The sequence below is a fragment of the Pteronotus mesoamericanus genome, unplaced genomic scaffold (genome assembly GCF_021234165.1).
Source record: "Pteronotus mesoamericanus isolate MK-2021 breed Mesoamerican mustached bat unplaced genomic scaffold, CSHL_Meso_final scaffold_165, whole genome shotgun sequence".
Classification (NCBI taxonomy): Eukaryota; Metazoa; Chordata; class Mammalia; order Chiroptera; family Mormoopidae; genus Pteronotus; species Pteronotus mesoamericanus.
In genome coordinates, this window is record NW_026555307.1 from 7,324,865 (window position 1) to 7,338,791 (window position 13,927).

Here is a 13,927-nt window from a genome sequence, read left to right on the forward strand (position 1 = left end):
CTACCCAATCGGCATTCTCACCCAATAGTGCCCCGCTTCTTCCATCTCGTCCAGTGATAGGCTGCGCTTCTCAGCCTCTGAGCCACTGGGACCCTTCGAATACCCGTCTACGTCTGGCACTGACCAATCAAAGCTCCAGAAACAAACCTGTCCACCCTGCAGAATGGGCCTGGATGGGAGGGGCAGCCATGCCGACCGCAGGAAGAAGACTGTTAGGACTTCCTGCAGGCTAGATGATCCTTTGCCCATGCTGCAGGGAGACGAGATTGAAGAAAGGACTTCCTCTCTCATCCTCCCCCAGCAGCGGTACAGAAGTAGGGCTGTAATTCCCCAAATACAGGCCCGACACAGAGAAACCATATAAATGTCTTTATTGAAGAGGGCAGGGGTCATGCTGAGTTCTGGGGCATGCAGTGAAGGGGCAGTCGTGAGCTGTCCTTGGTAGTGAGGCCCCCAGGTTCACACTGGACTCCCTGGGCCTTCAGGTTCTCCCTTGGCTGTTGGTCAGGCCTGGGTGCTGTAAGTCCTTTGGGGCCAATGACTCAGGTTTGGTGTTTTGGAGCTATGACCAGAATGTAAATTGAAATGGGAGCTCCAGGATTTGGGGTCCCCTGAAGGCCTTGGGGTCCTTCATGTATTAAGACACGGAGGCTTTAGGGTTTGGGGTTCCGTTAAAGCTGGGGCTCTTAGAATTTGAGTGTCTTGAGATCCATGACTTAGGGCATTGAGGTCCTCCAGTTTTCAGGGATGAGCATGACTGTTTGGGGTCTCCCGGTGCCTGTGAATAGGGCTTAAGGTGCTACGGGAGCCTGGGATGCACACCCTGGCTGCAGTTTCCTCCATTCCAGGCACAAGGACCTCCACAACTGGGGTTTTGTGGGGGCTTGGGGTTGGATTTTTAAATTGGGGATTCCCTGGGGATTTGAGATTCGATGGTTTGGGGGTCCTGGGAATTAGGGCCTTAGGATCTTCTAGGGGCCATAGGACTTGAGGGCACAGGGGAGTTTGGGATGTGTATCCTGGGGTTTGGGATCCCCAGTCTCAGAATGGGGGCTCCAAATTTTGGGGTCCCCTAAAGGGGGCAGCTATTACTTTAAAAATAGAGAATTTTCTGGAAACCTGGCCAGCACAGAGGCTTTGGGCCATGTTGGGTGGGCTTCATACAAGGCACTGGGGGTTTCTTGAGGGTGCAGAGGGTAGGAATACCTGTGGGGAGGGGTCCTGTAATTAGCACTTCCAGGACTATTTTGGTTTCTGTAAATTGGGAGTGACAGTGGTCTGCTTTATGTCTCTTTTTGAAGGGTAAAAGCAGGGGCCTTTGTTAATGGAGGAGGGGTCTGTGATTGCAGTGTAAGGGTTTGGGGTAACAATGGGGGATCATATCCTGAGGGGACTGATGTTAAATGTAGGATAGTGACAAAGGTCTGTTACTGTAGCTCTGAAGGTGTGACCTGTGTTTATTTCAAGGGGACTTGATAGGAAAGGGTCTTTTTTAATGGGGGAGGGAGCTGTGATAACTGACTCAGGAATATTCTGCTGTGGAGCATTATGTGGAGAAGGTCGCCTTTTAGGGTGATGTGGAAATCTGTTATTGGGGGCTCTGCTCTGAGGGGTTGAGGATACGGACTAGCCTGAAGGAGCTACACTCAGGGAATCTCTTTCTGGGTAATACGGGGTCTGTATTTCGGAGGTTATCATGGGGGAATCTGATAATAACGGGGCCTCAGTGATCAAGGGCTGGCTAATGGGGGTCTCTATTCTGAATGTGTTATTGGGAATATCTATCTCAGGGTGACTTGGGGGGCTCCTTGTGTCAAGAGATTCTATAGGGGCCTGTCTCTTTGTTGGGTGTCCAGGGCCTCTAAGACTGCATCTCTGCCCTCAGCATCCAGGGAAACCAGCAGCAGAAGAGCAATCTGGAAAGAAGAACCATGTGTCATCCCCTGAAGCAGGGGTGGGAACATCTGGATCTATCTCCCTCAGCTCTCCTCTAAGTATTTGGAATTTGGCCTTGCTGGATTCTGCCTCTATCTCTTTGTGCCTTCTTAGGTTGCTGTGGAGGAGGATATTTTGCCTCTTCTACCTTCCCCTTAAAGTTGAAGTCTCTAGAATTCAGTGCAGGGCCTCACTTCCTAAAGACTGTTTTTGGGTAAGCTGACTAGTCACAAGCTTTCCTAACCTCTATTTCTAGCCCCAACCAGAGCTCCAGACCCTTGTCCAATGGCCTGGCTACACACCTGGAGATCGAGTTCTCTGATGCGATGTCCTTTGGGGTCCGGACTGTCGTGAAGGTGCGTTTGGGCTGCATCACTGAAGGGGAGGGCAAGGTCTCAGGTGTGGGGATAATAGACCCACCTGTGCCCGCGAAACCCACCCAGACTCCTGGATCCCACATTCCCCATACCCATCTGAACCTCTTTTGTCAATAGTATTCTCCGTGTCTTCCAACAACTACCCATGTTCCAACTGCCTGCCCAGAGTCTTGTCATTAACATCCCCATATCCCATAGCAATTATCCTCTTGGGGAGACTATTTCATCATTTTTCTGGTCCCTGTGTTCCCAGTTAAATCCTGGAGATTCTGCCACTAGCATGACCCTTCCTCCTATCCTATCTCCAAACCCTCCTCCTCACACTCTAGCCCCCAACTCACTTGTCACTTGATGCACTTTTTTGGCTCCCACATTGTCCCCAGGAGGGTCAGTGGATCCACCAATCCTGGGGAGACACAAGGAGTGGGAGGAGTCAGAGCCACAGAAGCCAGGGTCTGACCTAGAGATGGGGGCCAGGTGGCCCACGCAGAAAGAGCTTGGGTGTGGGCATGGGCATCCACACTGTCCTACTGGTCCAAGACAAGGAGGCTTCTGAGAGGAATTGGGGTTCTCAGTGGTGCCTTGGGTTAAGGTTAGAGCTTGGGCTCACCTCTGAATTCGGGATGCTGGTGCAAAGACTCCATGCCTTGGGGGGCAGGTGAAGTACCGGACACCAAAGACAGAGCCATCATGCTTGCCCGTAGGCTGGTCTAGCTCAATGCCATACCAGTAACCTGAAGCAGAAGAGTGTCAGGATACCTCGAGGCCCTGCCTGCCCAGCAACCCAGATCCCCATTCTCACCTGGGGCAAAGTCGGTCTTCCCATAGAAGCGTACAACCCCTTGCTTCTGGCCTGCTACAAGGACTTGGTCTCCAACCTCAGCCTTGGCTCCCTCACGCTGCTGCAAGCTGCCCAGAGATGGGGATGACGGGGGCTTCTTCTTGCCTAGGGGTGGATGCAAGGGTAGGTGGGGTTCCCAGACACCAGCCCTGAGGGATCATGCCACCAGAAAGCCCCAAGGCAGGAATTCTGTCCTAGCTCCAGAGAAACTCCAGAGCCTTCCCCAGAACTGCAGGACTTTGGGTGTGGAGGGAAACAATCCCAGCTGAGTTAAGAACTGGGAACTGAGTTAAGAACAAAATCCTTTCTCAAACCGGAGGATATTTGGGCCAAAGGAAAAAATGAGTCACAGAAGTCAGGAACCCAGAAATTGTCCTTTTAAAATACAGGAGGGAGCTGGGTCTAGGGACACTGGATATTCAAGTCAGTAAAGCCAGTAACCCCATAGATTATTCCCTAAAACTGGGGAAAAACTTTTGGGCCTAAAGGTATAGAAGGTAGGGAACCCACAGGTCCGTCCAAAAACTGGGTGGGGCCATTACTAAGTCAAAGGAGAAACCGAGTTAAAGAAGTCAAGACTAAAGGTCATCCTCTAAAACTAGAGGGTTTGGGCCTGGAGAGAACCTGAGCCACAGAAGCTGGCCTAGCCACAAATTTCCCCCAAGACTGGCTCTCCTCACCCGCAGGGCTCCCCCTCTGACCTTTGTGTTCCCTGCGGCCTTTGCCAGTGACACGGGAGAAATCCATCCGGGGAGTACGAGGTGTGGAGGTGACAGATGAAGGGGGTGCGTCCACCGCCTTGGAGATCTTGGACACAGAGGCAAAGAGACCTGGGGGGACAGAGCCTGGGCTGGGAGTTGTTCATGTCTCTGCCCCACCATCATCCCCCAAGCCTCATTACCCAGTTGGCAACATCAGAACTACTCATTGGACCTCACCCACCACTCCTTTTGGGCCCCTGGTGGGACTGACCCTGCTTGGGAGGGCAGATGAAGTACCGGACACCACCAACACTGCCATCGTTCTTGCCCTCAGGTTCATCCAGCTCCACGCCCACCCACTGGCCACTGGCAAACTCCGTGGTCCCACAGAACCGCAGTGTGCCCGTCTGAGGAAACAAGGGAGGATATGATTTGGGGCAGCCATGCTAGATCACTGGCACACAGGCATCATGGTGAGGTAGATGGAGCCCCAGGCTCAAATCTCAGCTTGGACATCACCATTTACTGGCCATATGACTTAACCTCACTGTGTCTCAATGTCTTCCTCTACAAAGTAGGAATAGAAATTGTGCCCACCTTACAGGATTGTTATAGGACTGCTCTGTCCAGTGCAATATATATAGCCAGTGAAAAATAGCCACTAGCCAAAATACAACAATTTAAGTAAAATTAAAATTTCATTTCCCCATCACACTGGCCACATTTCAAGTGCTTAATAGCCACATATGGCTTGTGGCTACTCCATTGGACAGAGTAGACACACAACACTTTTTTTTTTTTTTTAATCACAGAAAGGTCTATTGGAGAACGCTGGTATAGAAAAATGAAAGCCCTCAGAACAGGCTGGGTGCTGAGTAAGGGGTTAAGTGTTGACTACTATTATCCTGTAACTTTGATCTGGGGACCTCCCAGACCAGTTTCATCTGGAAAATTGGGATAACAGTCCACCTCCTAGGCTGATCGTCTGGTTGAAACATTTTTTACATAAAGTTGCTTAGCTGCAATGAGTGTGTTTATTGCCACTGTGTGCAGCTCTTTCACCTAAATCTCAGCTTCTTGTCTGTAAGATGGGTTAACTAAAAATGCCATTTTGGAGGGTTAGTGTGGGGATCCCAGCAGTGCTTGCACACAAAGCACAATGCACTGAGCTCTGTTCTAAGGGCTTTACATATTTTAACTAATTTAAACCTCATACCACCCCCTGAGGTAGGTACTGTTATTAGCTCTGTTGTACAGATGAAGAAACTGATGCCCAGAAAGGCAGAATCACTGGTCTTAGGCCCCAGAGCTGATTAAGATTTGCCTCAGCAAATCCCTGAGCCTGAGCTCACAATCACTGTGCTATGCCAGTTTTCCGAGGAGTGGGGATGGTTATTACATGTCCTCTGACAAAGAGTTTCACCTCTCGGAGCCTCTTAGTCTTCTGGATTGTAAAATGGGGAGAGTGAGCGCACCCTGCTTTCAGAATTGTCATATGAAATTTGATTAGATCACATATAGAAAGCTTTCCAGATGGGGCTGTATGCATACAAAAAAAGATTAGGAAACAAAATGACTTCTATGGTTTCTCACTGTACAAGAAATAAAATCCAAATTTCTTCCAGTGGCCTGCAGGTCTGGTGTGATCAGTCCCTGCTGACCTCTCCACTTCTTCCTCCCTCCTGTATAGCTGCACTCTGTACCAGCTGGGACTGTCTCCATATTTTTGCAGGGTGAGTTCCTTCCCACTTCAGCGCAGACATCACCTTCTTAGAGAAGCGCTCTTGGGAAACGCAGTTAAAACCACCTCTACCTTTAGCCAGGGACAATTTGCTAAATCCAAACATTTCATGGTTTTCCGTCTTTGTTGCTACCAGAAATGATCTTAACTATGGGTTTACTTTATTGATAGTCTCTCCTTCATTAGAAATTAAGCTCCATGAGAGCTGTCTGGGGCTGACAGTCCTTTATCCCCAAGAACAGGCTGGGTCAGGCATCGAGCCTGAGGGACACCAGCAAATGAGTCGAAGTTGGGATGCCTGGATGAATGAAGATTATCTCTGCCCTTTGGCCCTTTTCACCTGATCCCTCTACCTGAGACCCACTTCTCCTGGCTTGCTCCTCCTCATCTTCAAGTGGGTACATCTCCTCTCACACCCCTGATTGTTCTGATCTGTACTTTTTTCTCAAAGTACTGACTACTCTGGGAACAGAGGCAGGGCCTGACAGGGGACCACAAAGGCCAAGGGACCCAGTTGGAGCAGAGCTGCAATGACCACTCTGATTGTGCTTCCCCATGACAGCCACAACTGTTCTGGACTGTCACTGTCAGCTGAGGGAAATTTGTCTTCCCCCTTGGACTGAGTAGCCCAGGGTGGGACACAGAAGAGGCACTCACAGAACAACTGTTAGGTGAAATAAAACCTGTGGGTCATTGGGAGGGTGCCCAAGGATCCAGTTCTGAGGGATGAGGGCTGAGTTGTGCCCTCCCCTACCCGGTCCAGTCCCTGACCTTCTGGCCATCCAGCAGCACGCGGTCCCCCAGGCGCAGGCCCAGGGTGCTGAGCATGAGATTGCCCGGGACGTTGTCATAGTTGGGTAGCGTGACCTTGGGGAGGGCGCAGGAGAGTGGCACAGCCTCCTCCAGTAGTGTTCGTAGCTCCTTGGCCACCAGCGCCGCCTCTGCCTTGTCCAGGGACATGTCCATGGGATCCGGGACCACCTCCGCTGGCACCTGTCCTTTTCGGTTCTGAGGGCCAATGGGAAGACGGGAGCAAGGACTCAGTGCACAGGTTGTATCTCCACTGAACCCATGCCCTGAGACCCCGGGTCTAGGTGAAGCAGGGGCCAAGAAGGGACTAAGAAGGGGTTGGGCAATTAAGGTGCTGATCTCAGGCTGTGAATGTCACATGATTGGAGGTGGGACTAGGGGTGGAGCTGACAGGAAAGGAAGTTTACAGTTTAAGTGTTGTAGGTCACACCTTCAGGTAGGCCATTGCCTCAGAGACCCAAAGCCATGAATGGGGCCATGTGAGGGATGAACATTAAAAATGGGCTCCTATAGTACTGGAGTCAGTGGTACAACTGAGCTCCTGGGAGGGCGAGGCAGGGCCTCAGGGGCACAGGTGTCACTCCAAGATATCTGTGCCTGCGATGCTGCAGATTAAATTGGTGTTAAAGATAGGACCTAGAAATGAATAGGTTGGAGTCAAAGATCATATTGAGGGCTTATGCAGGGCCCAACCCTCTCATTCACCAATGGTCTCATTCGACTTTCTTCATGATCTCTAAATGCTGTCTATACACAACCACAGGGTCAGCCAGGACTGAAGCAAGATATTCCTTGCTGGGTGACCCTGGACAAACCACTCACTCTCTCTTCCTCAGTTTTCCTGTTGAAAAATATCGCTTATAATACAGTTCACCTGACATATCATGAACACTAAGTAAATGTCAGCTATGATTTCATTTGTTGACTGTACAGATAATCTTTGTAATATTTTGAGAGTTTCCAGAGACATAGGCGGTCAGGTCCCCCATCATCCTCCGCAGATGCCTACTGGCCTAGAAAGGAATGGGGGAGGAAGGAGAAGGAAGATAACAGTGCTGGGCCAGGGTGGCAGTACCCGCAGCGCTGGGTTGGCACCATGCTCCAGCAAACATTTGGCTGCGCCCAGGCACAGGTTGGAGGCAGCGATGTGCAGGGCTGAGCCGTGGTTGAAGTCACTGCACGTGGAGTTCACCACTGGGAGGTGGGCGAGAGGAGAGATCTGGGTGAGCGCCCTTGACACTCCAGGCATCCCCCAACCTTCCAACCTCCAGAAGTCCATCTCTTCACCCTCTCTTAACCCACAGCGCCAGTGCCTCCCACAGAACCCCACCCCTCCCTACAAGGTCCAGCCCTGCCCAAGGGTAGAGGACTACTGAGTCACATCTCCAATGCCTCCTGTGTCCAGCCTCCCACTGTCTCCTCAATGTGGTCCCCCTCCCTGCTCAGCCAAGACTCAGTCTGACCCATCTCTTGGCATCCCTCCTTCTTCACTCCTTGTCCCCACCTCCACAACCCTGGGCACCCTCCTTCTGTCTCCAGGCCTCCTCCCTCACTGGGTCCTCGTCCCCTCACCCCAGCCTGGGTTTCCCCACTCACCTCGTGGCCGCGCACCCTTTAACAGCACACGCACAAGGTCAGGCACGTCAAAATAGGCCGCATAGTGCAGAGCATTCATGTTGGTCCAGCGGCTGCGCAGGGTAACATCTGCGCCCAGCGCCAGCAGCTGCTGTGAGAGGCGCACTGCCGCAGTGGGGTCCCCTGCATGACAGCCTGGGTCAGCTTGCGTGATCTCCTCTAGAGCGAGGGCCAAGGGCATGGGGAAGGCCCTGGGCCTCAAGAGACTACACTTTGGGATCTTAGGCTGTGGGTTCAGAGGAGGTCAGAGGACGAGGGTCCTGGGTGGTTTTGAAGGTGTTGCATCTGGGGCCCTAGATTTTGGGGCAATTGGTTTGGGGGTCTGGACTCTCACCAACTCCGTGGGCCCCAGCTTTGCAGGCATAATGGAGCAGTGTCATGTCAGTCAGCCCATCACGATCATTCACATGACAGCCTCGACGCAGAATCTGGGAGTAGCAGGCCAGGGAAGGTTACTTAAATGTATGAGGGACTCCATCCTCTCCCTCCCTAGCTTCCCCAGTGTTCTTACCTCGTTGCCAATGACGTCAATCTTGTGCTGTACTTGGGGCACCCACTGGCGCACAATGGCAAACAGCTCTGGGATGGTAGTCTGCGGGTCAAACAGAATCTCCTGGCACGCAGGGTCATTGGGATCGAAGAAGGTGAAGGCTGAGGTGGCAAGAGGTATAAAGTCACCCCAAGCAAGCTGACCCCCTCCTTCCATCCTGAGGCAGGGGAGGCTCTAGGTCTTTGTCTTTTAGATGTTCTTTAAGGTAGGGTCTCAAACTAGTGCCACATATGCCACAGGCATATTCCATGTGGCCACCACGAGGTTTCAAAGTCTGGAGGTTTCACATAATATCTGGACACCCAGGATGTCTTGAAAAATTGGAAGACTGGGCAATTCCCACAGAGCAGCAAACACCATCCTTTGAATCAAGAGCGTCACCAAGGCTGGTGTGGCTCAGTGGATTGAGTGCCGGCCCACAAACCGAGAGGTTGCCAGGTTGATTCCCAGTCAGGGCACATGCCTGGGTTGTGGGCCAGGTCCCCACCTCGGGGTGCGCAAGAGGCAACCAACTGATGTATGTCTCTCACATCAATGTTTCTCTCCCTCTCTTCCCCTCTCTCTAAAAATAAATAAATACAATATTTAATAATAAAATAAGAGTGTGGTAAGGAGTGGTAGCACCCTTGAGTCTGCGTGCCCAACGAAGCTGCTAGTGCCCTATGGGGAAAGGGTATGGGGAGAATTTGGTCAAATCTCCAGAGGAAAAATAACAGAAATCCAGGGTTTTAAGAAAAATCTCCCCAATTTTTCTAATGCTGTGTAGTCCACATCAAATGTATGAATGGTTAGGATCCAAGCTGTGGCCAGCCAGGATGGTGCCCATAGGGACTTCCATCTCCCCACATTAGACTCTGATGAGTATTGCTCTCTGTAGTAACATCAGCACCCAGCTTAGGACCTGGCATATGGCAGGAACTCAGTGCACGTTGCATGAATGAGTAATAAGTGCCCAGATGATACAGAGTCCAGGGAAGTACCGCATAGGTGTCTCCAGGAATTAGTATTTTAAAATCGCAGTCACAAAACAGCACTCCTTGGCTCAGAATGCTGCTCTAGCTCCAGTCACATTCAGAATCTAGACCACAGTCCTTCCCACTGCCTACAGGTCCTCCATAAACTGGCCTCGTCTCGTCTCTGCCCTCACTGCCTCACTAATTCCCTTCCAGCCACACTAGCCTCTTTCTGTCCTTCCAACACACTAGACAAATTCCTGTCTTAGGGGCTTTGTCCTTGTTGTTTTTTCTTGCCTGGGACAATTTCCCCTCTTATCTTCTCAAAGCTTTGCAAGTCTTTGCTCAAATGTCACCTCTTCAGAGAGGCCTCCCTGATCGTCCTATTGAAATCAACACTTCTGGCCTTCTCCATCTTCTATTTTTGTTTATTTCTTTATTCACAGCACATATCACTGCTTAACTTTTTTACACCTCCTTCCCTTCTTTTCTCCCTCCCCCTTTTCCTCTGCTTCTCTTCTTCCCTTTGTTCTTCTTTTTTTTATATATATATATATAATATTTTATTTTATTGTTATTCTATTATAGTTGTCCCAATTTTTCTCCCTTTGCCCTCCTCAGCTCAGTCCACCTCCATATTCTTCTTTCGGACTTTCTCAGTAGTCTCCATCATTAGGATGTAAGTGCTACATTCCCATTCTGCCTTGGTCCCTGCCTTATCCCCAAGGCCCAGACCTGGCATGGAGTAGGTGTTCAGTTAATCTCTGAATTAATATACAAATTTAATAAGCAAATACATGAGTTCCTCTTAAGGTCCACCTTAGCCCTGTCTGTCCTGGACATTTCCAGATTCCTTCACCTTCTGTGACCAATTCTACTTGTCTTACAAGCAGTATTCCTGGGGTGGGGTAGAAGACAGCCCAGACCTTCTCACTTCCCACCAGGTCAAAGGCCCTCATCATATCCAGCCCCATTTCCAAAGGAGCTTTTCCAGTTTCTGGGATGGATTCCCTGCCCCTGACACCCAGAATACTTTCTTATTTTTCTATCAGACTGATGTTAACGAGTTGCCTCTGATCCACCTCTAGTGGGTGACACTTCCTCAGCTTCTGACTCTCACAACTAAAGTCTTCGAAAAGCCCCTCCTTAGGTCCAACTCCAGCTGAGCCCCACCCTCTCTACCTTGTAGCCAGAGTAAGCTTTTAAACATATAAATCAGACCAACCACTCCTCTGCTTTTAAACAATCCCTCAAATGCTCTCCCCCAATCACACTTAGAGTGTAACCAAAGGCTTCACTGTGGCCTTTTAAGCCACTTTCAGATCTAGCCATTGCCAACCTCTCACCTCAACTCTGATCGCTCCGTAACTGCAGCTCCATGGGCTTCTTTTTGTTCCAAGCTGAGTCCTGTTCCAAACCCGGGCTCTGTACCTGCTTCTCTCTGTCTGGAACCTTCTTTCTTCAGCTGTCCTATGGCTGATTCCTCCTCATGCTCTGGGTCTCAGCCTAGATGCTACCTCATCAGTAAGAACCACCCAGACCTCTCTGTCTCAAGTTGCTGCCCACTGGCCAGTCTCTATTTTATTTATTTCTTTCATAGCACTTACTCCAATCTGAACTTATCTGATATATTGATCTGATCACTATTCAGTCTTTCGTCTCCTGAGAGAAGAGATCATGCCTGATTGCTCACCATTAAATCTCTATCACCCAACATTAGGCTTGTCATAGAATAGCAGCAGTAGATAAACATTGCTTGATGATTAGACACTTTCAGATTCTCCAAGAAGCCACGCTCTCAGCTCCACAACTGCCTTTCTCAGAGCCTTTACTTCTGCAGTTACCTCTCCTGGGATCCCTTTCCTTGACCCTTCCCTAATTAACTCCCAACTCATCCTTAGGTCTCCTTCAAATGTTACTGCCTCAGAGAAACCATGTCTTACCAAGCTCTTGCAGCATCCTGTTCCTGACAAGCACAATTCTCATCATGTCTTGTAATTATATATTTGTTATATTGTTATACTTATTTATGTGGTCGTTATTGAGGCCTGTGAGGCTCTCAGGCAAAGACTGGGTCTGTCTTGTTCCATGCTGTGCCACCAGCTCCTAGCACAGAGCCAGGCCCATCATAGTAGGCTTTCCAACAAATGTCTGTTGAATGACTAAATGATTGAATGATGTAACATGAGCCAAAAATTAGGCTTATTCCAAAACCATTCTCCAATGAATGAATAAATGAAGGGGGTGGGTGGTTGGAGTCCAAGGAAGGACTCAGCAGCTGAGACTCCTTGGGTCCACCTTCAAATACCCCAGAATCCTCCCACCATCACCACCAGCAGGGCTCAGCCCAACTTCCTTGGCCACCTAAAGCTCCGGACCAGATTCCAGGGTGGGAGGGTGGTTACCGTAGTCCTTGGGGAGGGGAGCAGGTGCAGAGGGGTGCACAACGGGCTTCTGCCGGCGCTCTTGGGTGGGGCTGGGGGCCTCGGGAACCGGCTCATCCTCCTCGTCCTCTTCTTCCTCCTCGTCTCGGAGTGGCGGGGCCATGGGGGTAGGATCGGTCTTAGTCATGGTTCTCAGTGGCCCTTGAAGGGGCGGCCTTTAGGCAAATTGTGGAGGCAAAGGTAAGCTAGACAGGGCACCCCACGGGCTCCGGTATCAGAGCCCACAGAGGCTCCCAGGGCCCCTGGCCCAGCTCTGGGTTTGGGGCAATCAAAAGGCCACCCGTTACCCATTAGAGGACTCTGGTGTGTAGGCCCAGCGCCTAAGACTTCCCTATAGGCCCAGCCCCCCATTCTCCTCTTCTCGCGTCAAGGCCCTTGGTCCAGGCCGCCCCCTCCCCGGGTTTGTTTATCTCTGGATGCAGGACGCTTCGCCCCTCCCCTTCTCTGCAGGCCTCCCCTCTATCCATCTTACCTTGGGCAGACAGGGCTGGAGACCAAAGCTGGGACTGGAGGGACTGGAGTAATGGGGTATGCGTTTCGGGGAAAGTGATGGGTAAGGAGGAGACAGAGAGAAGGGGACAAGGCGCAGACACCGATGGGGGAGATGGAGGTGGAGAGGGAGGGGCGCTAAATGCGCATGCGCGGTGTTACCCCCACTAGGCGCGGGGGAGGAGATGCTGGGAGGCTGCTTGCCATGATGAACAGACTAGAGGAATTGGCGGAGAAAGGGTCAGACACGGAGGATGGGGCGGGGGCGGGGAGGAAGAAGTGGACACGAAGGATATGAGACGGAGACAGACAGATGAAGTGCAGACAAGGATAAAAAAGACAGGAATGGGAAAGCAGGCACAGTGCCTTTTGAGCCCCCCCACCCCCACCCCCATGATAGAGCCTTCCTGTAAGCCTGCAAACCAGGCCATTTCGGGCAAGGGGTCTCATTGTTGGTGGAGATGGGTATTTTCTCTTGGTGAGATCTCAAACCTGACTCCTCCTCCATGCTCGTGCTATATAAGGCGTGTCTTAGAGATATGATTGCTATCATCATCGTTGTCATTCTCATCACATAGTGCTCACACAGCACTTACCAGACCCAGAGAGGTTAAGCCACTTGCCCAAGGGCACACAGCAAGTAGATGGTGGAGCAAAGACTTGAAACCATGCAGCCTGCGCCTTTAATCACCATGCTACATGACTGTAGCAGTCTAGAGGACTCAGAACCTGTATCTTTGCCAGGAAAACCTCCTGGAGTCAGCCCAGGGCCCAGGCTTTCATCATCCTGGTTTGGCTGTCACACCTGCCTGACTGTGGCCTGCACTGCCCACAATAGTCCCAGCTCGAACAGGGCTGGGTAACTTTGTCTTCTACCCCTCATCCTTTCATGGGTAGGGCCAATCGTTCCATCTCCAAAATATTTCCAGAACTGTATCCCTCACCCCCCACCCCAGGGCCCTCATCTGGGTCCATCCTTCATCTTCTCTTACCTGCAACATGGCAGCAGCCTTTCCCTGTTCCTCCTGCTCCTCTCCTCTGCCAGCCCCTCCCCACCCCACCCCTACCCCTGCCCAGCAAAAGCTTGCACCCTGTATGCAACCAGATGGACCTTGCATGTATCACACCAGGGCTCTCCTCTTCTCAGAGGCACCTACTTGCTGACCTCACTCCAGGTACAAGCCAGTGTTCTCAACCACAGCCCACAGGCCCTATGTTGACCCTCCCCTGTCATCTCTCCAATCTCATCTCCTCTCACTCTCCCCCTTATTCACCCCACTCAAACCACACCAGCCTTGCTCCTCCCCACCCAGGGCTTTTACACTGGTTTTTCCTTCTGCCTGGAATGCTCCCCGAGCCCCAGATACTTGGTTCCCTCAATCCCCTCTTTTAGGATTTTACTATTGGTGCCTTCTCTGCAATAAAATTGCACACATACCTCACCACATCCA

The 13,927-nt window shown here is 51.1% G+C and overlaps 1 protein-coding gene across 1 annotated transcript; it reads right to left on the reverse strand.

Annotated features, from left to right (window-relative positions):
* Nucleotides 1-371: 371 nt before the first annotated feature.
* CLIP3 (CAP-Gly domain containing linker protein 3) lies at nt 372-12,602 on the reverse strand. Its single transcript, XM_054589055.1, has 14 exons — nt 12,460-12,602; nt 11,949-12,142; nt 8,552-8,691; nt 8,375-8,468; nt 8,002-8,163; nt 7,481-7,599; nt 6,367-6,603; nt 4,126-4,261; nt 3,855-3,983; nt 3,115-3,258; nt 2,923-3,046; nt 2,654-2,718; nt 2,238-2,310; nt 372-1,916 (listed from the first exon to the last, which is right to left on the reverse strand). The coding sequence occupies exons 2-14, from the start codon at nt 12,112-12,114 to the stop codon at nt 1,862-1,864; spliced, it is 1,644 nt and encodes a 547-aa protein (XP_054445030.1). The 5' UTR covers nt 12,115-12,142; nt 12,460-12,602; the 3' UTR covers nt 372-1,861.
* Nucleotides 12,603-13,927: the final 1,325 nt, after the last annotated feature.